Source organism: Schistocerca gregaria, chromosome 11, assembly GCF_023897955.1.
Source record: "Schistocerca gregaria isolate iqSchGreg1 chromosome 11, iqSchGreg1.2, whole genome shotgun sequence".
NCBI classification, from domain to species: Eukaryota; Metazoa; Arthropoda; class Insecta; order Orthoptera; family Acrididae; genus Schistocerca; species Schistocerca gregaria.
The window spans coordinates 28,922,433-28,946,532 of NC_064930.1; the positions used below are offsets into that span (position 1 = coordinate 28,922,433).

Below are 24,100 nucleotides of genomic sequence, written 5' to 3' on the forward strand. Positions count from 1 at the left end.
GATGGGTTGACTATGAAGTCATCCCTTATAAGCAGCATGATGACCCCATGAGATGGGATGCCGACCTTAGGGGAAGGTCAAAACGAATCGGTAAGTAATGTTGAAGCTCAAATCGGTCTTAAGGGCGCAATTTCGTCTCCTAAAGGCAAAGTACAAGGGGATGCTGCGATGCTAGTCGCAGCCCTAAATCCACTTAGTGGTACTGAAAGCCATGAACATTCCATTGGAGGACAGTCATGCAGAGGAAGAGACGTAGGGGAGTCAAATCTGTCTGCTGAGGGACCGCCGGCTGACAGTCGCTACTACAGGGCACGTAAGCAGGAGGACCCTGCTCCATGGGATCCACGGAAGCTTTGGCATGCTTGTGCGGTCGGTTGGTGGAGTCCAACTCTGAAAAAACGCTTGGTGGTGCACACTGGCGAGACAGAAGCATGTCTGTGTAGCCATATCCTTCATGGAGCGAGGGTAAGAAGAAATTAACTATAGTTCAGCCAGATGGGAGAACACAATGTTTGCGACTAGCCACTAACTTAAAAGCTACTGGGTAAGGCACTTTTTCCTTTAACCGAATCTCTTTAACAGCCCACTTATCCAAATACATGGGACAAACTTGGGAGGACGACGTGTGGCCGCCGTTGCACGATACAAGGAACCCAGAGGTCTTCGAATCAGTAGCCTTATTATGTTTACGTTTCGTCGACGTCGATGGAGAGGTTGAGTGACCTATCACGAGGAAATCCCCATGATCACCAGCGTCTCCAAAGGCGCGCTCCTTCCAACTGAGAGCCCCCTTCACAAGGGAGAGCAACCGCATTAGGTTATTGTTCACATCTCAGGTCACACCTCCTGACAGAGGGACCAATGTGCAATCTAGGAAGGTTAGAGCTCAGGCAATCACCCATCCCTGGTCTTGGCCTGTACCTGGGGGTACATATGAACCCTACCTGTCGACCCAAGGCTGGAAATCACATGTTACCAAGTCAAGAAGATCCTCAAACGCCGAAGTGGAGAAACGAGAGGAGAAGACAAACAAGGAAAGGAAAAAAGGAGCCAAAACGGAAGTTGAGACAGTTCACAGGTCAGGAACAGAATGCAGAACATTCCCAATAATACACAAGACATGTTGCCCAAGGGAGGTGAGAAAGAAGAACAAGAGGATAGACATGCAGCATGGAAGGGAAAAAGTACTGCAAAGGCTGGAGCTTCAAAAATGGTTCAAATGGCTCTGAACACTATGGAACTTAGCATCTGAGGGCATCAGTCCCCTAGAACTTAGAACTACTTAAACCTAACTAACTTAAGGACAGCCGGCCGTTGTGGCCACTGTAGGGTGGCGTTGAAAGTTGCGCAAAGCACGTCGACGAGCACGTACAGCGTCTCTACATGCTGCGGTCCACCAGGGGTCCAGTACGCGACGTGGAGAAGAAGTAGTGTGAGGGATGGAATATTCAGCAGCAGTGAGAATGACTTCCGTGAGGTGTGCGAACTGACTATCGCAGCTTGTGAAGGGTTGATCCTGAAAGGACGCCCTGGAAGAGAAGAGCCCCCAGTCTGCTTTGGAGATGTTCCAACTAGTTGAGCACGGAGAGGGGGGTATGATGCAGGAGATTGATAACACAAGGGAAGTGGTCGCTCGAATATGTATCAGAAAGTGCATACCACTCAAACCGGCGTGCAAGTTGGGTAGTACATATAGAGAGGTCTAAATGGGGAAAGGTGTGAGATGTGTCCGAAAGAAAAGTAGGGGCGCCAGTATTGAAGCAGACAAGATTGAGTTGGTCGAATATGTCTGCTAACAGGGAGCCCCTCGGACAGGATGCTAGAGAGCCCCAAAGTAAACTCTCCAGTGAACGAAAATGGTGCAGGTAGCTGAGCAATAATTTGCATCATGTCTGCCCTGGTAACGGCAGACGACGATGGAGTGTAAACGGTACAGATGGAAAATGTAAAAGTGGGGAGAGTAATGCGGACGGCAACTGCCTGCAGGCCGGTGTGCAGTGTGATGGGATCATAGTAGATATCATCCCGGACCAGCAACATAACCCCTCCATGAGCCGGAATACCTGCCACAGGGGGTAGGTCAAAACGCTCAGAGGTGTAGTGTGCCAAGGCAATTTGATCGCATGGGCGTAGCTTCGTTTCCTGGAGGGCTACGACGAGCGGATGGTGCAAGCGGTACAGCAGCTTTAAGTCCTCTCGGTTGGAGCGAATGCTGCGAATATTCCAGTGAATAAGTGCCATCGTGAGAAGAAGAAGATGCAAGAAGGGGTTATCTCTAAGGCCGCTGTGGGCCCGGCTTCGAGCGAGCACTGCCGCCGCTAGCAGTAGGCGGACAGTCATCGTCCATTGGTTCTATAGGTTCTTCGGCCATCTTGTGAAGATGGCCGGGAAGGGGAGCTTCCTCCGCAGGTGAACGGTCAGATGTTCGGCTACCAGTGGTGCGGACAGGCGAAACGGATGACGGCCTGGGGCGGCAACCGCTGGGTGGCGCAGGAGAAAAAATGCGCCGTGGCGGGGAAGGAGAACTGTGCTTCCTGTGAGCCTTCTTGGAAGGTCGTTTTGTGGAAGTACTGGTCGATGGCTGGGAGTTCGATGTACGTAGGTGGTCTGCACGAGACGGTTCCTTCTTGAAGGCCCGTGCATCGGACTTCTGGGTCTTAGTCCTGGCAGAAGCCGATAAAGGTGCTTGTGTCGGAGGGGTGACGGGAGGAAGAGGAGACGTCGACCGGGCGATCTTAGCACTGGCCGAACGGACGACCGTTGTGCTGAAGGTCAGATCACATGTCTGCGTCGCCACCTCCCTGGTAGTCCGAGGAAAGGCGAGGACAGTACTGTATCTCCCCGCTGAGAGCAGCGTGGGCTTCCTACTAGCAAATAGCTTGCGAGCAGCCGAGGTGGACACTTTCTCTTTGACCCGAATTTCTTGGATACAGTGTTCTTCCTTGTAGATGGGACAGTCGCGGGAGGACGCTGCATGGTCGCCCTGACAGTTCACATAACGAGGAGACTGAGGTGGACAGTCATCCTCATGGGCATCCCTGCCACAAGTGACATTTAGCAGCGTTGGAACAAGACTGGCGAGTGTGATTAAAACGCTGACACTGGTAGCAGCGCGTAGGTGTCGGGACATAGGAGCGAACAGGAATAACCTCGCAGCCCGCTTTGATGCGCGACGGCAGCTGAACACTATCAAAGGTCAAGAATAGTGTCCGGGTTGATACAAGGTAATTGTTGACTTTTTGATGACCCTATGGACAGCCGTCACGCCCTGCACAGCGAAGAAAGACTGAATCTCCTCGTCAGTCAATCCGCCGAGTGATCTAGTATAAACCACACCACGAGACGAATTTAAAGTGCGGTGAGCCTCCACCCGGACAGGGAACGTGTACAGGGGTGTGGCCTGAAGCAGTTTTTGTGCCTGAAAGGCGCTCTCAGTTTCTAGTAGCAAGGTACGGTTATGCAACCTGGTACAAGACTTGACCGATGGCATCTACGCCCTTCTGGATAACGAAAGGGTTGACAAGAGGAAAAATCCTTTCCGCCCTCAGATCGAGAAACTACGAGGAACTGTGGGGCAGGCGGTAGTACTTTTGTCACTGCTGGCTGATCAAGTTTCCGTTTTTGGGCAGAAGTCGAGAGAGAAGAATAGAAATCCATTGCGGAGGAATCCCCCATGATTGCCAGCGTCTTCGATGGCGCGCTCCTTCCTTGTGGGGACCCTCTCAGAGGGCACTCCCGCCTTAGGTGAATGTTTACACCTGAGGTCACACCTCCCGAGAAACAGACGGAGGGACCACTCGCCATGGTCAGCAGGTATCAGCTCAGGCAATCACCCCTCCCTGGGCCTGGCCTTTACCAGGGGGTACGTGCATGCCTTACTTGTCTACCCAGGGTGGGGAATTTCGTATTACCCCATCACCGGCTATGTGTGCAAATGCGTGGGTCGGCCTTCAGGCACGCACAGGGAGCAAGGAAGAAGAGGAAAAAGAAAGAGAGGAAAAGAAAGGAGAGATGGACTCAAATGGCGAGGCGGAGACCAGTTAAGGCGAGGAGGAGGAGGAGGAGGAGGAGGAGGAGGAGGAGTAGAAGAAGAAGAAGAAGAAGGCAAGGAGAAGAAGAAGAAGAAGGCAAGGAGAATTTGGTTGGTTGATTGGGGTTGAAGGGACCAAACAGCAAGGTCATCAGTCCCTTGTTACAAAGGCGGTCAGTTCCGACAGAGGGGCAGCTCAGAAGAGTCAAAAACGATAAAAGGTAAAAGGTAAAAGGTAAAAGGCTAAAAAAGTGCAGTTGTGTCGTCAATGATAAAAACACAAGGAGGGAAGTCAGTAAATGGGCAACCTCAAGAGAGGAAATATCCCACCTGTGATGCAGTACAAGCACGACCACATGCTATTTAAAAGCGTTCAACCGCCAGAGTGTAAAAGGGCGGATTGTAAAAGGGATTAAACAAACCTAAAAGGCGATAAAAATAGTAAAAGGGAAAAAAGAAGGAACATGGCCAGGGAGGGGAGTCAGCAATCTCCAAGCACAGCCTACAGTGGGAGACATCCCAACCCTCACCGCCCTGCCCCTACTCCAGAAGGAGATGAAAATCCTTAAAACTGAGAATAAAAACCACTTTCACGGAGGAAACTGAGAACCAGTTCAACCATCCGGGAATCGTCTGCTAATATTAAGGGTAAAGTGCAGGGAAGTCTGTACTTAGTACGCAGAGCTAAAAGAAAGGGGGCATTCCACCAAAATGTGGGCCACTGACTGGAAAGCTCCACAACCACAAAGTGGGGGTGGCTCACCACGCAAAAGAAAACCATGGGTCAGCCTGGTATGGCCGATGCGAAGACGACAGAGGGTGGTTGAGTCCTTTCGCGAGAGGCGTAAGGAAGAACGCCATGGGACAGGTGTCACCTTAATCGCACGAAGTTTATTAGACAAGGAGGTAGCCTCCCAGGATGTGGCCCATGATTGCGCAAAGTGGGATTTGAGATGAAGCCGTAAATCCGCCACAGGAGGGGTGACAGGGAATGGGGGGTAAGTGACTGTTCCCCCAGCCAAACGATCAGCAAGCTCATTTCCTTGGATGCCCACATGGCCAGGGACCCAAAGGAAGCTAACAGAACAAGCAGCATGGTGGAGATCAGCGAGATGGTCATGGATGGAGGAGACCAAGGGATGACGGGAGAAACACTGGTCAAGTGCCTGAAGGCCACTCATTGAGTCTGTACATAACAAAACGCGATTGAGCTTGGACTGTTTAATAAAGGCCAGGGCCCGGGAGACCGCCATCAATTCCGCAGTGAACACCCCACATGCATTTGGCAGGAGATGATTTTCCATGCCTACAGAGGAGGTGAAGGCATAGCCCACACGATCAGCAGATTTAGAGCCATCAGTGTAAAAAACAACAGCATCCCGAAACTCAGATAAAATGTGGCGGAAAAACAATGGAACACCATCGGAGGAACGGAATCTTTCGGACCTCGGCAGAGATCCATCCGAACTCGGGGCCGAGGAACTAACCAAGGAGGTGTGTTGGGGAGGGAACGTGGGATACAGGAAAAGGAAGGAAGCTGAAAATCACGGCGAAGAGACGCTAGGCGGAGCCCAACCGGTAAACCCGCCTGAGGGCGGGAGTCAGGTGGGCGACTTCCTTGGGCAGGGAACAGGATAGAATAGGAAGGATGAGTGGGAGAGGAACGGACAGCGATTGTATACGAAACCAGAAGCTGGGAGCGCCGAACGGAAAGGGGGGGGATCCCAGCCTCAACCAGGAGACTATCAACAGGGCTAGTCGGGAAGGCACCGATGGCCAAACGGATACCACAATGGTGGACCGGATCCAAGAGGCGCAATGTAGAGGGGGCAGCTGAACCGTAAACTTGACAACCATAGTCCAAGCGAGACAACACTAAGGCCCGATAAAGGTGGAGGAGAGTGGAACGGTCAGCACCCCAAGAGGTGTGGGCAAGGAAGCGAAGGACGTTTAGTTTACGGAAACATCCTATCTTCAGGCATCTGATATGAGGCAGCCAAGTGAGCGTGTTGTCGAAAAGAAGGCCAAGGAAACGAAACTGTGGGACCACAGGTAATCGTTGTGCATTGAGATAGAGCTCTGGATCGGGGTGGACTGTCACACGGCGACAAAAGTGGACCACTCGCGATTTTAAAGGAGAAAACTGAAATCCATGTGAGATGGTCCATGCAGAGGCACGCCGTATAGCACCCTGGAGCTGCCGCTCTGCGGCGGCCATCGAAGAGGAACTAACCCAAATGCAGAAATCATCCACATACAGAGCAGGAGTGACCAAAGGACCGACGGAGGCCACAAGTCCATCTATAGCAATGAGGAACAGAAGTACACTCAATACGGAACCCTGAGGGATGCCATTCTCCTGGGTTCGCGGAGAACTTAAAACTGTACCAACCCTAACCCTAAACGAACGATGAAACAAGAACTGGCGGATAAAAATCGGGAGTGGGCCCCGAAGACCCCACTCATGAAGTGTAAGTAAGATATGATGGCGCCAAGCCGTATCATAGGCCTTGCGAAGGTCGAAAAATACAGCAACCAAATGGCGGCGCTGGGAAAAGGCCTGCCGAACTGCGGATTCCAAGCGAAGTAAATGATCGATCGGAGACCGTCCCTCTCGGAAGCCACACTGGTAAGGGGACAACAGACGCCGAGATTCGAGGACCCAAGTGAGCCGACGGGCTACCATCCGTTCAAGTAACTTACAAACAACGTTCGTCAGACTAATTGGCCGATAGCTGTCGACGAACAGGGGGTTCTTACCGGGCTTAATGACGGGAACCACGATGCTATCCCTCCATTGAGAAGGGAAGTCACCCTGGAGCCAAATACGGTTAAATACCCGGAGAAGATGTCGCTGTTGTGGAGCACAGATGTTGAAGCAGTTGGTTATGAATGGAGTCTGGGCCAGGGGCCGTATCATGAGAAGAGGAGAGGAGAGTGCGGAAAGAAGTTCCCATTCAGTAAAAGCGTCGTTGTATGATTCTGACTGGCTGGGGGTAAAACATAAGGCGGAAGCTTCGGCCTGCTGTTTCTGGGGAAGGAAAGCAGCCGGATAGGAGGCTGATGCCGACGCTGTTGCAAAATGGGTCGCAAGGTGTTCCGCGAGAATCAACGGGTCCGTGCAAAGGCCATCCGCGAGGTGAAGACCCGGGAGGGTAGACTGCCGATGGCAACCTTGGAGAGAGCGAAGTGTAGCCCATACCCGCGACAGAGGGACAGCAGAACCGAGGGAAGAAACAAAGCGTTCCCAACACATCCGTTTGCTCCGTTTGATTAAGTAACGGGCCCTTGCGCGAAGGCGTTTAAAGGTAATAAGATTGGCAACGGATGGATGCCTCTTAAGGTGTTGCAAAGCTCGACGGCGATCACGGATGGCAACGGCAATGTCCGAACTCCACCAAGGGACCTGCCGGCGGCGAAATGGTCCAGATGAGCGCGGGATAGCAAGGCTAGCAGCGTGAACAATCGCGTCAGACATGTCACGTATGACATCATCAATACCATCCGACAATGAGGGAGAAAAAACGACCTGTGCAGTATACAGAGGCCAATTGGCACGTTTGAAGGACCAACGAGGTGATCTGTCCATAGGGGAGCGGGAAGGGAGCGAGAGAATCAACGGGAAGTGGTCACTATCGCAAAGGTCGTCGTGCGGTGACCATTGTAGGGAAGGGAGGAGGGAGGGAGGGAGAAGAGAGAGAAAGATCAATGGCAGAAAAGCTACCATGACCGGCACTGAAATGGGTAGGGGAGCCATCGTTAAGAAGGCACAAGTCGTGGTCGGTAATAAACTGGTCAATGAGATGACCCCGACTAGATGGAAATGCACTGCCCCACAAGGGATGATGTGCATTAAAATCGCCAAGTATAAGGAAGGGAGGAGGAAGTTGCTGAAGGAGGGCACTTAAGGAGGCAGGTGTAGGAGTTCTGTCAGGAGGGAGATACAGATTGCAAATTGTGACCCCAGAGTCCAGGTGGATCCTAACAGCAACTGCTTCCAATGTAGTTTGGAGAGGAATCCACGTGCTGGCAATGTCCATTCGGACCAACGTGCAAACTCCGCCAGACGCCCGTAGGGGGCCGACCCGATTTCGACAGAAAGCACGGAAGCCACGGAGGGTTGGTGAGTGACCACCAGTAAAATGAGTTTCTTGTAGAACCACACAAGCCGCAGAGTAAAACGAAAGAAGGGATTGCAACTCCGGTAGGTGACAGTAATAGCCATTACAGTTCCATTGGATAGCCAAAGAACGATGAGTCAATTGGGGGGTGAACAGGCTAATGTCAGTCATGCCGGTGGGTCACCACCCGTCACCGACAAGGAGGGGGCGACATCCATGAATAACAGGTCAGAGTCAGGTTGTGAAGATGGGGACGAGACCTCTGGCGACACCAGAGACTCCTTGTCCCGGGACTTGTGCTTCTTCTTTCTTTCTGTTTGGGATCGTGGAGGGCTGTGCAACAAAATGGAGCCAGCCACAGCAAGATCGGGAACAGAAAGAGAGCGGGCAATCTGGGGGCCCGCAGACCGTGGTTCTCGTGGTGGCCGCGTGGCAGCAGACCTTTGGCCTGGAAGGTGCCGGGAAGGGGGATCCCGCGAGGGGCGCCCATGACCGGCAGACGCCGAAGAAGCAGGACACTTCTCCAGCCGGGGAGAGGAAGCGGTGCCCGGAGGGGATGGTGTGGGAACCGCAGGGGGAGGAGGGAGGAAAGGGGTTCGGGACTGGGGTAAGGAATGAGGAGGAGGGGGTGAAGATACTACTGAAGCATAACTAGTTGTCAGGGTCACTGGATGAAGGCGTGTATACTTTTTACGGGCCTCGGTATAGGTGAGACGATCAAGAATCTTATACGCCTGTATCTTTTTCTCTTTCTGATACACTGGGCAATCCAGTGACCGTGAAGAATGATTCCCACGACAATTTACGGACACAGGAGGGGGAACACAGGAACTTCCCTCATGTAACGGATGTCCACAGTCACCACAGAGGGGGGCCTGCGAACAGCGCGAAGACATGTGGCCAAAACGCAAACACTTGAAACATCGCATAGGTGGTGGGATGTATGGCTTCACGTCACACCGATAGACCATAATCTTGACCTTTTCAGGGAGGGTGTCCCCTTCAAAGGCCAAGATAAAGGCACCAGTGTCAACGCGGTTGTCTTTCGGACCCCTCTGAACCCGCCGAACAAAGTGAACCCCCCGCCGGCTTAGATTGTCCCGAAGTTCCTCATCAGATTGAAGGAGGAGGTCTCTATGGAAAATTACACCTTGCACCATGTTCAAGGACTGGTGTGGGGTAATTGACACAGGAATCGTACCAAGATGGGTACAGGCACGGAGAGCTGCAGACTGGGTAGCTGAAGCGGTTTTAATCAACAGCGACCCAGACCGCATCTTGCTGATAGAGTCCACCTCGCCAAACTTGTCTTCGATGTGTTCAACAAAAAACATAGGTTTCGTATGAGTAAAAGTATCCCCATCAGTTCTGGCGCAAACCAGATAGCGAGGGAAAGGTTTCGCCCCCAGCCGACGAGCCTGGCCCTCCTCCCAGGGGGTAGCCACGGAAGGGAAGGTGGAAGGGGCAGAGGAAGCAGCATGTGAAGAATCTTTTCCAGTCAAAGAGACGGCCGGAGAACGGCCAGAGTTGTGGACTCTTATGCGTTTCATGAGCATAGTGTCCGCCCTGATACCACCCACTCCGATCAGGGGCTCTCCTCATGGGCGCCACCCAGCCACAGCAAGGGCCATCTGGCACGGCGGCCATTGCTGGGAGTTCCGATGCTCCAGGACGACAAGCAACCACTCCTAGGCTTACATGAGGAGGTCACAGCTCAGGTATCAGACGTGTGATCCGTGTGTTTTCAGGGGGCTCAACCAAAAGGGTACACAGCGACCCCACCACACGGGCTGGCTACCGTGCTGGCTATGGACCCTAGCGTCAAACAACGACGTAAAGGAAACGATGGAATCAATGATGATGGCACACGCCGGAGACACTAGGTAAGGTGCTCTTCCCCAAATGGCTCACACTACGGAAGAAAATTTAGTGATGGAGGTCAAACCCCAGAGGGGACCAGAGAATACCAAAAGGATGAAGGAATTACAGAACAAGGCCGAATTGCAAGGTCAGCAGAACCAGGAGAATAGCAGGGCCAACATAAGGAGGGACACCATAAGTAGGGACACCAAGAGAGGGAGAGGAGAGGTCGGAGGGAAGGATGAAGGACAGGAAAGGAGGGGAAGGGAAAGGAAATGCAGCCCGGAAAAAGAAGGAAGGCTGCAATAGCTCGGGGCCCCGTGCTCGCCACGCACGTACTCACGAAAGGACCGCGAGCCCCCTGGGGGGAGGGGCAAGGAGAAGAAGAAGAAGAAGAAGGCAAGGAGGAGGAGAAGAAGAAGAAGAAGGCAAGGAGGAGGAGGAGAAGAAGGCAAGGAGGAGGAGAAGAAGAAGAAGAAGGCAAGGAGGAGGAGGAGGAGGAGAAGAAGGCAAGGAGAAGAAGAAGAAGAAGAAGAAGGCAAGGAGAAGAAGAAGAAGAAGAAGAAGGCAAGGAGAAGAAGAAGAAGAAGAAGAAGGCAAGGAGAAGAAGAAGAAGAAGGCAAGGAGAAGAAGAAGAAGAAGGCAAGGAGAAGAAGAAGAAGAAGGCAAGGAGAAGAAGAAGAAGAAGGCAAGGAGGAGAAGAAGAAGAAGGCAAGGAGAAGAAGAAGAAGAAGGCAAGGAGGAGAAGAAGAAGAAGGCAAGGAGAAGAAGAAGAAGAAGGCAAGGAGAAGAAGAAGAAGAAGGCAAGGAGAAGAAGAAGAAGAAGGCAAGGAGAAGAAGAAGAAGAAGAAGGCAAGGAGAAGAAGAAGAAGAAGAAGGCAAGGAGAAGAAGAAGAAGAAGAAGGCAAGGAGAAGAAGAAGAAGAAGAAGGCAAGGAGAAGAAGAAGAAGGCAAGGAGAAGAAGAAGAAGGCAAGGAGAAGAAGAAGAAGAAGAAGGCAAGGAGAAGAAGAAGAAGAAGAAGAAGGCAAGGAGAAGAAGAAGAAGAAGAAGAAGGCAAGGAAAAGAAGAAGAAGGCAAGGAAAAGAAGAAGAAGGCAAGGAAAAGAAGAAGAAGGCAAGGAGAAGAAGAAGGCAAGGAGAAGAAGAAGAAGGCAAGGAGAAGAAGAAGAAGAAGAAGGCAAGGGAAAGAGTAAGTAAGAAAGTGAGATGGAGAAGAACAAAGAAAGGAACCAACCAAAGGAAGAAAGAAACCAGAAGCAGTGAACAAACCAAAATGACCGTAAATATAGGTCGTGGAACCGTCCATCTCCGGACGCAGGCGCTAACTACCCCCTTGAGGGGGAGGGACTCCTTTTAGTCGCCTCTTACGACAGGCAGGAATACCTCGGGCCTATTCTAACCTGCAGACCTGCAGGGGGGCTATAGTTCATATGTACACCACTGGCCATTAAAATTGCTACTTCAAGAAAATGACGTGCTACAGACGCGAAATATAACCGACACTAAGAAAATGCTGTGGTATGCAAATGATTAGCTTTTTCAAAGCATTCACACAAGGTAGGCGCCAGGGGCGACACCTATGACGTGCTCACATGAGGAAAGTTTTTAAGAGATTTCTCATACACAAATAGCAGTTGACCAGCGTTGCCTGGTGAAACGTTGTTGTGATGCCTCGTGTAAGGAGGAGAAATGCGTACCATCACGTTTCCGACTTTCATAAAGGTCAGATTGTAGCCTATCGCGAGTGTGGTTTATTGTATCACGACACTGCTGCTCGCGTTGGTCGAGATCCAATGCCTGTTAGCAGAATATAGAATCAGTGGGTTCAGGAGGGTAATATGGAACGCTGTGCTGGATTCTAACGGCCTCATATCACTAGCAGTCAAAATGACAGGCATCTTATCCCCATGGCTGTAACAGATCGTGCAGCAACGTCAAGATCCGTGAGTTAACAGATGGGGACGTTTGCAAGACAACCATCTGCACGAACAGTTGCAGCAGCATGGACTATCAACCCTGAGACCATGGCTGCGGTTACTATTGACACTGTATCACAGACAGGAGCACGTGCGATGGTGTACTCAATGACGAACCTGGGGGCACGAATGGATAAACGTATTTTTTCGAATTAATCCCGTTCTGTTTACAGCATCATGATGGTCGCATCTGTGATTGGCGACTTTATGGTGAAGGCACATTGGAAGCACATATTCATCATCGCCATTGTGGCGTATCACCCTGCGTGGTAGTATGGGGTGCAATTGGTTACACGTCTCTGTCACCTCTTGTTCGCATTGATGGCACTCTGAACAGTGGACATTACATTTCACATGTATTACGACCCGTGGCCTTACCCTTCATTCGATCCCTACGAAGCCCTACATTTCAACAGGATAATGCACGACCGAATGTTGCAGGTCCTGTACTGTCTCTTCTGGATACAGAAAATATTCGACTGCTGCCCTGGGCAGCACATTCTCCAGATATCTCACCAACTGAAAACGTCTGGTCACTGGTGGCCGAGCAACTGGCTCGTCACAATACGCCAGTCACTACTCTTGAACTGTGGTATCGTGTTGAAGCTGCATGGACATCTGTACCTGTACACGCCATCCAAGCACTGTTTGACTCACTGCCCAGGCGTGTCAAGGCCATTATTATGGCCAGAGGTGGTTGTTCTGGGTACTAATTTCTCAGGATCTATGCATCCAAATTGCGTGAAGATGTAATCACATTTCAGTTCTAGTATGATATATTTGTGCAATGAATACCCGTTTATCATCTGCAATTCTTCTTGGTGTAGCAATTTTAATGGCCAGTAGTGTATTTCTTACGTGCACTGAGTGTTTCTACAGTGCATTATTTTTGGCTGTTTAAGCGTTGTGAGCATATTGGCAGAGCACTATATATTCATTATGTCGATAATTTATATACATCAGTGTACTGTGTCATTTCGGTGATTTACGAGTAGTTTGCAGGTCTGTATACTGTGTACTGCATTATTTCGGTAATTTACGAGTTGTTTGTGTGTGTGCACATCCGTGTACTGCATTATTTACGAGGTCTGCAGACTATTTACTGTGACCATAAGGACGTCAGGGCTAGTGCTTTGTATCAGTGTAATAAGTAAACTACATGAAATTCGTCCCTAAATAAATTGTTCCACCAATAAAAATAAATTGTTCCTACAATAAACACACTGCTTCCTCTCAAGCAGTCAAGAATATGCTGAGTCCTTTCCCCAACATTTTCCCCCCACCAGACCGTCATCTTGGATAATTTCAGGAGGGACAGCGCCTCTGGTGGCGGTACTGTGTACTAGGTCCGTTGGCCTTCAGACCTTGGGGTGAACACACTGCATGGAGCTATTGCCTCAAGTTGATTAAGTAAAGACTGTCTGCAAAAGTAAAGACATACGTCCATCGTATCCAGCACAATCCGAGACCTTATCCCTCCAATTTTTAGGAATAGGTGTTGGTGAGGTGGTTGGAGACAGCCCAAGGGCCATTTTTTCCGCCATTTCCTTAGGTTAGTGGAGGCAGCCATGGCGTGTTGCATAGTCCTCCTGGAATTTGAACTTCCCGCCGTTTTCTGGAGCTGGGGAGTGGAGGTGGTTAGGTTACTTGAGGTTGTGCAGCTGACCTACCGTCCTGCCAAAATTTGAACTTAAGCCATGAAATCATTCCTACATTGCCATATCTATCGCCGCCATCTTGAATAAATCTGGTAACAATGGATAGTGGGGTTGTGCCTGCTTTTCCCTACTACTGCTTAGCACTAGCAACATTAAGACTTTTCAGCATCTCATTGGAAACTGATCAGAATAAAGCAAGACAAGTGGGAAAGCGGGTGCGAAACACACGCTGTAACTTAAACTGGACGTGATATGGGTGAATTGACTTCAGAAAACAAATTGCTACTCCCTATACAGAGATTCAAGGATTTTGTGCTCGATTACCTAGGGTCGTCAGCCATAGTTGTGTGCACTGTGTGGATCTACTTGCGATGGGTCCCACAGCATCCTATTGTTACAATTTAATTTCGTTATTCTGTTATTGAATCAAGGTTTCCATCGCTCTGTCCACTGAAACTGTGTTTAAGTCTCAGTGTTCCACCAGACAGAACCCTGTCAGACTCCCTTACTGATTATTTTTCTCTCTTTGTTCAGTATATTTAAACGATTCATTTTCAACGATTTGCATGTTTGTTTCATACATCCCGATTCTTAGCTACCATCGACGGACACACGGTGTAACTGTGTGCCATGCCCACATGCAAAGCTCCATAAATGTGTGAACTTTTAACATGCTCCTTCATTGCTCTCCAAGTATCACCATGAGCAACTGTCAAAATAGCGACTCCACAGGAGTGAAGACCAACTTACACACTAATAGTGAAAGCTATTCATAGCTACTACTGAATTTTATACTGCTATTAATGTTGTGGTTTAGATTAATGAGAGTAATGGCAAGCTCCATCAGAATCTGAATTATCCCAGTGACAGGTCATGGCCAGGGTTTAACGTCATGTGAAAAGGACTACAATGTCAATAGTGTCTCAATGAGGCCATCTTGTAAACCTTTCAATTCACTGTCATCTTTGTTTTCATTAAGCCAAATGTCTAACCATTGGTCGCTTATTTCCAATAAGCAATACGAATATTAGAAAGCTATTAAGGAGAAACTGTTCTATGGTTAATTAAAAAACTGCACTGAAGAGGCACGCCAGATTGCATCTGCTGCAGGCCGTGGTTTAATACTGCCAGTGTGTGCAATGCTACATATGTCTCTACTCTGCCACACCCACAACAGAACTGACATTACTTCTCGCCTATCTGAATGAGCATCACAGCTATTACGGCCACCTGATCATGCCTTCACACCTGACTCCAACTTACACTGTCACTGATGTTTTCACTCCTGACTCTTATACACCACTTCCAGAGGTTCTCATATACATCCTTTGTATTAAAGTTTTCAGTGGCTGTTGCAAATGGAAGTGTGAATGAATGATATATAACGGAAATTCAAAGAATACTTAGACTCACAGACTAAACAAGCCATATCCACATTCCCAGGGTTAGAATCAAAGTTTTGCCCAGTCTGATTCTAATTTTGCTTTCTCTTCCTTCATTTGTTTCCGGCAACAAGGTACCCCTTGAGTGCTAGGTCACAACAGGCCAACGATGTTAATAGCATTTGGTTCCCCATAATACTGCCTGTTAATGGCAACAGTGGTCAGCATCAGAACCATCCAATGGTGAGCACAGCACGAGGCTGTGAACCATAGTTGAACTTTTAGCTGACACGTAATTCACAAGGAAACCAATGAAGTCTATAGAGTGAGAAATAAATGGCTGATATATTGGTTTTCTACAGGATGAGCCAATAGAATGTACATTGTCATGTATGTTTAACAGTGCCAACAATGTACATGAGGAATGAAATGATGGCGATAAGCACCTAATGAGTGAAAGTGATATTGAAACAGTTGTCAGACCATGTAGTTCACCATTCTTGTCGGACAGGGATCAACAAATTCCATCTCCACTGAAACGCAGTAAACGACAATGTTTGTGTAGGGAGCAGTTACTAAACGTAATTACGTACAATGAAGATCGTCCAAAGCACAGTAAATGAAATTATTGACAGTAATATGACCGTGTCGTCCGTATTCGAGAGAGGACGAGCCGCACTTGTTACAAAAACTGTTTGTGCATTTCAGGGATGCTCGGTACAATTTACAGGATTGCATGATAGTGACCTACTACATCATCCACATCAAATTGTGTGTGATATGGATTACAGTCAATTCTGGGGAAGCAGTTGATGGGCATAACTTCAAACAGTGCTACAGAACTGAAAGAAATCAGATAACGAAATTTCAAATAAAGCAAACTGCAGAAGCCATTCTAAGATTTGTAGATGAGGTGAACTTGTCCCATCATTCAGTGAGGAATTTGTTTTAAACTTCGACCATTCGAGAACTGAAGAGAAAGTGAATACAACAGGGAATAAGAGGTCTCATGAGAAATATATCAAGATTAACAAATATCAATGCCTTAATGCAGCTGTATAGAGTTATGCTGATTGCTCGTCTAGATGGTAAGTTGGTTGGAAAGATCTTTAGTGTGCGACAAGAAGCTGTAGGTCCTCTGCCCCCTGTGATTCACTCGCATGTGTGTGATCTTGCAAGGGCAGTAGGGAATAGTTATGTCAAAGCCAGCAAGAGTGGGAAAATGGGTGTAAGAGAACTACAACTATGGTATGAGCACTGATTTTTATAAGCAGAGCAGTAATGGAGCGAAAGAAAGTCGCTTTAACCAGCTATAGGTAAAACACACACCCCTTTAGAGCAAACTATTTCTCCTGGAAAGTGTGTAATATTGCGATTTATATCATTGGAAAATTCAGCCTCTACATGTATGTTGGTTCCGTGCCTATAAAACATACTATCACACTATCAGAACTTACACCTTGAAGGACAGCCAGTTTCATATTAAACTCCATGACAGACGGTTTCGCATTCTATTGCATGCCATCACATTCAGTCAGTTGCCATCACACCAATATGATTTTGTACGCATTTTTTAGGCGTAGATAGCTAGCGGAACATCCTGCACAGTTTGTAGCTCTGAAGGCGTTCACCTTTGATCTTGACGGTGCAAGCATTTGTGATCACTGGCGCACCATTCTTGATTTGGTACTCGTGGTTCAAGTTAATGGTCTGTTCTGAGCATCTCTCTAATGCCGACGATGTCCATTTCGTATACTGTAATATGTGTCTCGCACTGGATGTTTATCTCTGTACCTTGCGGACACTCATTTCCCGTCGCCCTGCTGATGAGGATATCATGGGAAACGTATCAGCTGCTACTGACCCACCAAGTGTTAACACTTTCAAATGAGCCTCACTAAATACTGAATTTGTAACTTTGCACTCAGGAAGTTCCTTGTGACAACTTCCATACAGTTATATACAGAATCACTCATTCATGTTACCTGTAGATTTCATTGAATGGTAGTGCTGTGACACCCTGGCTTCACACCCACTTCCTTCACAACTAATTTGTAATAAGTTTCCTTTAATTTACGTCTATGGTCACAATCTTCTTTTGTTTAACAGATTACAGGTTTCGGTCTTAAATGACCATCATCAGATCTGTTTCGTAAAACCAAAGTCCTAATGTACTGCAGCCATAGTGGCATCGTCAAATGTTAAATGCGGAATCAGCACCAGCATTTAACATTTGACGATGCCACCATGGCTGCCGCACATTAGGACTGCTTTTACGAAACAGATCTTATGATGGTCATTTAAGACCAAAACCGGTAATCTGTTATACAAAAAAGTTTGTGACTATAGACGTAAATTAAAGGAAACTTATTACATATACAGGTCAATATGTTCTTTCGCGACGATGTACCTTGTGAAACTAATTTGTAAGATATGCGAACACCATTAAGAGCAGCAGTTACATTAAACAGTCCAATTAAACGAAGAAATAATTGTTCCTGGTAGCTGTAAGCAGAACTTTAACAAAAATTAAAAACATCATTTAGTGTCACATTTGATTGAGATAGCACTAGCAAGGAGGTGACACGACAGTGGGGTCCAGGATTTGTCCGCAATTGTGTGTGGTGAAAGAGGACCCCTAACACCTCACGCGGTTAAAATATTAGGGCGCACTACCCGGAAAATCCTGAGAAAAATCGATCCAAAGATTCTTAGGTGCCTTATGAGTATAAAACGTTAGTCCATGGCCGAGCCGCCGTGCTGCCAATATGGTTGCCGGCACGGTAGCTCACCATGTTCGGTCAGAGTCGGATCATTAAGCCAGAGGTCTCGTGTTCGATTCCTACTACGGCACTTTTTTTCCTTCTGTTGCTAGCAAAACTATAGCGCATTGTTACAGGAAAATCGTGAAATTAATTCCCGGGAAGACTGTATAAAAATTCATTCTATAATTCACCATCACTTATCGTCACCAATATTCCGAGACATGTTTCAATATGCCTGGTTTCCCACAAAATCAGTAACTCAAAACGTTTTCCTAAATGTTAATGGGGCATATTTTTGTACAGATTTATTGCAAATGCTCTGTGATTGTAAAAAAATCCGCTTTTCTATGTTGCGCAAGATGTCGCAAAAATTATTGCTTTGTTTGTTTATAATTACTGTATGTATAAAAATTGAATTTTTCCCAATCGAATTTGTTATTGTGACTAAAAATCCAGTGATTCTCCTTATATACTTTACAATGCCCCCCAAGAACCATGGACCTTGCCGTTGGTGGGGAGGCTTGCGTGCCTCAGCGATACAGATAGCCGTACCGTAGGTGCAACCAAAACGGAGGGGTATCTGTTGACAGGCCAGACAAACGTGTGGTTTCTGAAGAGGGGCAGCAGCTTTTTCAGTAGTTGCAGGGGGCAACAGTCTGGATGATTGACTGATCTGGCCTTGTAACAATAACCAAAACGGCCCTGATGTTCTGGCTGAAAGCAAGGGGAAACTACGGCCGTAATTTTTCCCGAGGGCATCCACCTTTACTATATGATTAAATGATGATGGCGTCCTCTTGGGTAAAATATTCCGGAGGTAAAATAGTCCCCCATTCGGATCTCCGGGCGGGGACTACTCAGGAGGATGTCGTTATCAGGAGAAAGAAAACTGGCATTCTACAGATCGGAGCGTGGAAGGTCAGATCCCTTAATCGGGCAAGTAGGTTAGAAAATTTAAAAAGGTAAATGGATAGGTTAAAGTTAGATATAGTGGGAATTAGTGAAGTTCGGTGGCAGGAGGAACAAGACTTCTGGTCACGTGAATACAGGGTTATAAATACAAAATCAAATAGGGGTAATGCAGGAGTAGGTTTAATAATGAATAGGAAAATAGGAATGTGGGTAAGCTACTACAAACAGCATAGTGAACGTATTATTGTGGCCAAGATAGATACGAAGCCCACACCTAGTACAGTAGTACAAGTTTATTTCCCAACTAGCTCTGCAGATGACGAAGAAATTGAAGAAATGTAAGATCAAATAAAAGAAATAATTCAGATAGTGAAGGGAGACAAAAATTTAATAGTCATGGGTGACGAATTCGGTAGTAGGAAAAGGGAGAGAAGAAAACATAGTAGGTGAATATGGACTGGGGCAAAGAAATGAAAGAGGAAGCCGTTTGGTAGAATTTTGCACAAAGCACAACTTAATCATAGGTAACACTTGGTTTAAGAACCGTGAAAGAAGGTTGTATACATGGAGGAAGCCTGGAGATACTGACAGGTAGATTATATAACGGTAAGACAGAGATATAGGAACCAGGTTTTAAATTGTAAGACATTTCCAGGGGCAGACATGGACTGACCACAATCAATTCGTTATGAACTGTAGATTACAACTGAAGAAACTGCAAAAAGGTGGGAATTTAAGGAGATGGGACCTCGATAAACTGAATGAACCAGAAGTTGTAGAAAGTTTCAGGGAGAGCATAAGGGAACAATTGACAGAAATGGGGGAAATAAATACAGTAGAAGAAGAATGGGTAGCTTTGAGAGATGAAGTAGTGAAGGCACCAGAGGACCTAGTAGGTAAGAAGACGAGGGCTAGTAGAAATCTTTGGGTAACAGAAGAAATAGTCAGTTTAACTGATGAAAGAAAATATAAAGATGCAGTAAATGAAGCAGGCAAAAAGGAATACAAACGTCTCAAAAACAAGATAGACAGGAAGCGCAAAATTGCTAAGCAGGGATGGCTAGAGGACAAATGTAAGGATGTAGAGGGTTATCTCACTTAGGACTAAGATAGATACTGCCTACAGGAAAATTAAAGAGACCTTTGGAGAACAGAGAACCTCTTGTACGAATATCAAGAGCTCAGATGGAAACCCAGTTCTCAGCAAAGAAGGGAAAGCATAAAGGTGGAGGGAGTATATATAGGGCCTATGCAAGGGCAATGTGCTTCAGGACAATATTATGGAAATGGAAGTAGATGAAGATGAAATGGGAGATACGATACTGTGTGAAGAGTGTGACAGAGCACTGAAAGACCTAAGTCGAAACAAGGCCCGGGAGTAGACAACAATCGATTATAACTACTGACGCCTTGGGAGAGCCAGTCCCGACAAAACTCTACCATCTGGTGAGCAAGATGTATGGAACAGGCGAAATACCCTCAGACCTCAAGAAGAATATAATAATTCCGATCCCAAAGAAAGCTGGTGCTGACAGATGTGAAAATTACCGAACAATCAGTTTAATAAGTCACGGTTGCAAAATACTAACGCGAATTCTTTACAGACGAATGGAATAACTGGTAGAAGCCGACCTCGGTGAAGATCAGTTTGGATTCGGTAGAAATGTTGGAACACGTGAGGCAATCCTGTGCCTACAACTTATCTTAGAAGCTAGATTAAGGAAAGGCAAACGTACATTTCTAGCATTTGTAGACTTAAAGAAAACTTTTGCTAATGTTGATTGGAATACTCTCTTTCAAATTCTGAAGGTGGCAGGGGTAAAATACAGTGAGCGAAAGGCTATTTACAGTTTGTACAGAAACCAGATGGCATTTATAAGAGTTGAGAGGCATGAAAGGGAAGCAGCGGCTGGGAGGGGAGTGAGACAGGGTTGTAGCCTGTCCCAGATGTATACTGAGCAAGCAGTGAAGGAAACAAAAACAAAAATTCGGAGTAGGTATTTAAATCCATGGAGAAGAAATAAAAACTTTGAGGTTCGCCGATGATATAATTCTGTCAGAGACAGCAAAGGACTTGCAAGAGCAGTTGAAGGGAATGGACAGTGTCGTGAAAGGAGGATATAAGATGAACATCAACAAAAGCAAAACGAGGATAATGGAGTGTAGACGAATTAAGTCTGGTGATGCTGAGGGAATTAGATTAGGAAATGAGATGCTTAAAGTAGTAAAGGAGTTTTGCTATTTGGGGAGCAAAATAACTCATGATGGTCGAAGTAGAGAGGATATAAAATGTAGACTGGCAATGGCGAGGAAAGCGTTTCTGAAGAAGAGAAATTTGTTAACATCGACTATAGATTTATGGAGTGTAGCCATGTATGGATTGAGGAGAAGAGAAGTTTGTGGCACAACTTGACAAAAAGAAGGGACCGGTTGATAGGACATCTTCTGAGCCATCAAGGGATCACCAATTTAGTATTGGAGGGCAGCGTGGAGGGAAAAAATCGTAGAGGGAGACCAAGAGACGAATGCACTAAGCAGATTCAGAAGGATGTAGGTTGCAGTAGATACTGGGAGATGAAGCTTGCGTAGGATAGAGTAGCATGGAGAGCTACATCAAACCAGTCTCACGACTGACGACCACCACAACAACAACAACAACAACAACAACAACAACTTTAAAATGAAAAATTGAAAACCCACCGCCACGAATTGTTGGACAAAAAGAAGAAAATTTTTGTTCAATATTGTAACTAATTTGTTAAAGATTATGTAGGTTTGAGTAACTTTCTGAGTAATTGGTGGAATAACACAAGAAAATGAAACAGACGAAAAAAATTGCCAGAGGAGGAATGGAACCCGAGACTTCTGGCATAAGAGTCCGACCGCTAACCATATAGGCCGGACGGTGGCTCGGCAACTGACTGACATTTTATACTCATACGGCACTTAAGAAACTTTGTATCTATTTTTCCCGGGATTTTCCGGGTAGTGCGTCCTAATATTTTAACCAAGTGAGGTATTAGGGGTCACCTTTCAGCACACAAAACTTCGGACAAATCCCCAACCCCACGCTCGTGCTGTCTCCTTGTAAGTGGTACTCTGGGTGCACAGGCCGTGCGTTTGCAGTGATGGCACTCACCGCAGGCGGGAGACGGCCGCGTCTTCAGGTGGCGTGGGAGTGTGCTGGGCAGTCACGGCAGGAGTTCCGCCGTGGTCGCTGTGCGGCTGAGTGCTGGAGCTGGAGCTGGAGCTGGAGCTGCTGGGCCCGCAGACCGCGGCGGCCGGCGCGCTGAAAACAAGAGCTTGGTTGTGGGATTAAAGGGACCGGACTGCTACGGTCATCGGTCCCTTGTTTCAAAACTCAAAAACACCCCCACAGAGGAAAAACCAATAATGGAGACAACGGACGACACAGGGCAAGAAAGACTCAAAGAACTGAAAAAAACGAATTAAAATCACACAGAGTGTGACAGTTGTTGGCCGACCTAAGACACAAAAAGGGAAAAGCCAACCATCGAAAGAAAACACGCACTAAAAACAGACTAAAATCGTTGGCTAAAGGCCAGAATCAATCCAAAAAGGCCGGCCGCGGTTGCCGAGCGGTTCTAGGCGCTTCAGTCTGGAATCGCGTGACTGCTACGGTCGCAGGTTCGAATCCTACCTCGAGCTTGGATGTGTGTGATGTCCTTAGGTTAGTATAATCAGTTCATGACATCCAGTCTTACAAATTTACTCTTTCTGATGGTCACGTCCAGATCATCTGCTCTGACAATTCCGCCATCTCTCTCCTCACATCCTCCACTGCTGGCGGCTCACCTCCAACTGCGTAACGCTATGCGCTGTTCACATCCAACTGCCCAACACTACAATAGCGAACAACAATGCAAACCAGTCACAGCCTGCACACAGCACAACCACTGATTTTCATACAGAGCGCTACGTGGCGTTACCAACATAAGAACCTGAACAGCCCACTTACAAAGGTAGCAGTCCAGAAAGTCTGCAAGGCATTAGACTAGAGCTAAGCCAGTGGAACTTTTTACACTCATTAAAAATGTCATCGTTACATTTCAGTGTTGTCCACTACATAGGGTTGATAAACCCGAGGAAATGCCTCACTTCACTCAATATGTCCATCCAATTGCACTGCCGAATGAGAGTACGAGGAAGATCAATGAAGAGGACAAGGTAAATATGTTACCACCTGCTGCCACTGTATTCAAATTAAAAGTTTGAATTCATCACTGTATTCAGTGGAAACCTTTACAAGATTTGGAAGGAAACGCACATACACCATCTAAAAAAATGTGTTTCTGTGAGGACACCAGAATTCGTGATTGCATAAAGTAAAATTAGTGAAAGCAGCCTCGATTGGACATTCATTTATTAAAGATATGGCTTTTGTCTGCTTGTAATGCTAGACCATTTTCAGATAATTCTCTGCAGAGATAAAAATTGGAAGTAGTGATTTACATGGGGAAATCACCAAACTGCGTTAAAATGACATGTCGTAAGCAATTGGGCTGCCAAAGACGACGCTTTTAACAGCTGTGCTTACCTCAGCTGTAAAACTGCTGCCGATGGCTGAGCAGCTGCAGGTTAAACCGCGTGGAAGAAGGCAGGTAAGAGACTTTAACATCCAGTTTTATAAAACAATAACAACACAGTGTAATACGTTATACTGTAATCCAGAACGCAATCTGGAGGTGATAGATAGCATTACGAAGACACTGTTTCCATATCAACTGCTATTACGTTATCACATATACTGGCCATTAAAAATGCTACACCACGAAGATGACTTGCTACAGACGCGAAATTTAACCGACAGGAAGAAGATGCTGAGATAAGCAAATTATTAGCTATTCAGAGCATTCACACATGATTGGCGCCGGTGGCGACACCTACAACGTGCTCACATGAGGAAAGTTTCCAACCGATTTCTCATACACAAACAGCAGTCGACCGGCGTTGTCTGGTGAAAGTTGTGATGCCTCGTGTAAGGAGGAGAAATGCGTACCATCACGTTTCCGACTTTGATTAAGGCCGGATTGTAGCCTATCGCGATTGTGGTTTATTGTATCACGACATTGCTGCTCGCGTTGGTCGAGATCCAATGCCTGTTACCAGAATATAGAATCAGTGAGTTCAGGAGGGTAACATGGAACGCTGTGCTGGATCCCAACGGCCTCGTATCACTAGCAGTCAAAATGACAGGCATCTTATCCCCATGGCTGTAACAGATCGTGCAGCAACGTCAAGATCCGTGAGTTAACAGATGGGGACGTTTGCAAGACAACAACCATCTGCACGAACAGTTCGACGACGTTTGCAGCAGCATGGACTATCAGCTCGGAGACCGTGGCTGCGGTTACCCTTGACGCTGCATCACAGAC

The 24,100-nt window shown here is 47.1% G+C and overlaps 1 protein-coding gene across 2 annotated transcripts in view; it reads right to left on the reverse strand.

The window, feature by feature from the left end:
• Positions 1 to 24,100, reverse strand: part of LOC126295084 (zinc finger protein 729-like) — a 251,786-nt gene that overhangs the window by 18,943 nt on the left and 208,743 nt on the right. For both annotated transcript variants that reach the window (XM_049987344.1, XM_049987345.1), the window contains one exon: positions 21,844 to 21,993. In XM_049987344.1, the coding sequence (XP_049843301.1) occupies positions 21,844 to 21,993 (150 nt within the window). The remainder of the gene's footprint in view (positions 1 to 21,843; positions 21,994 to 24,100) is intronic.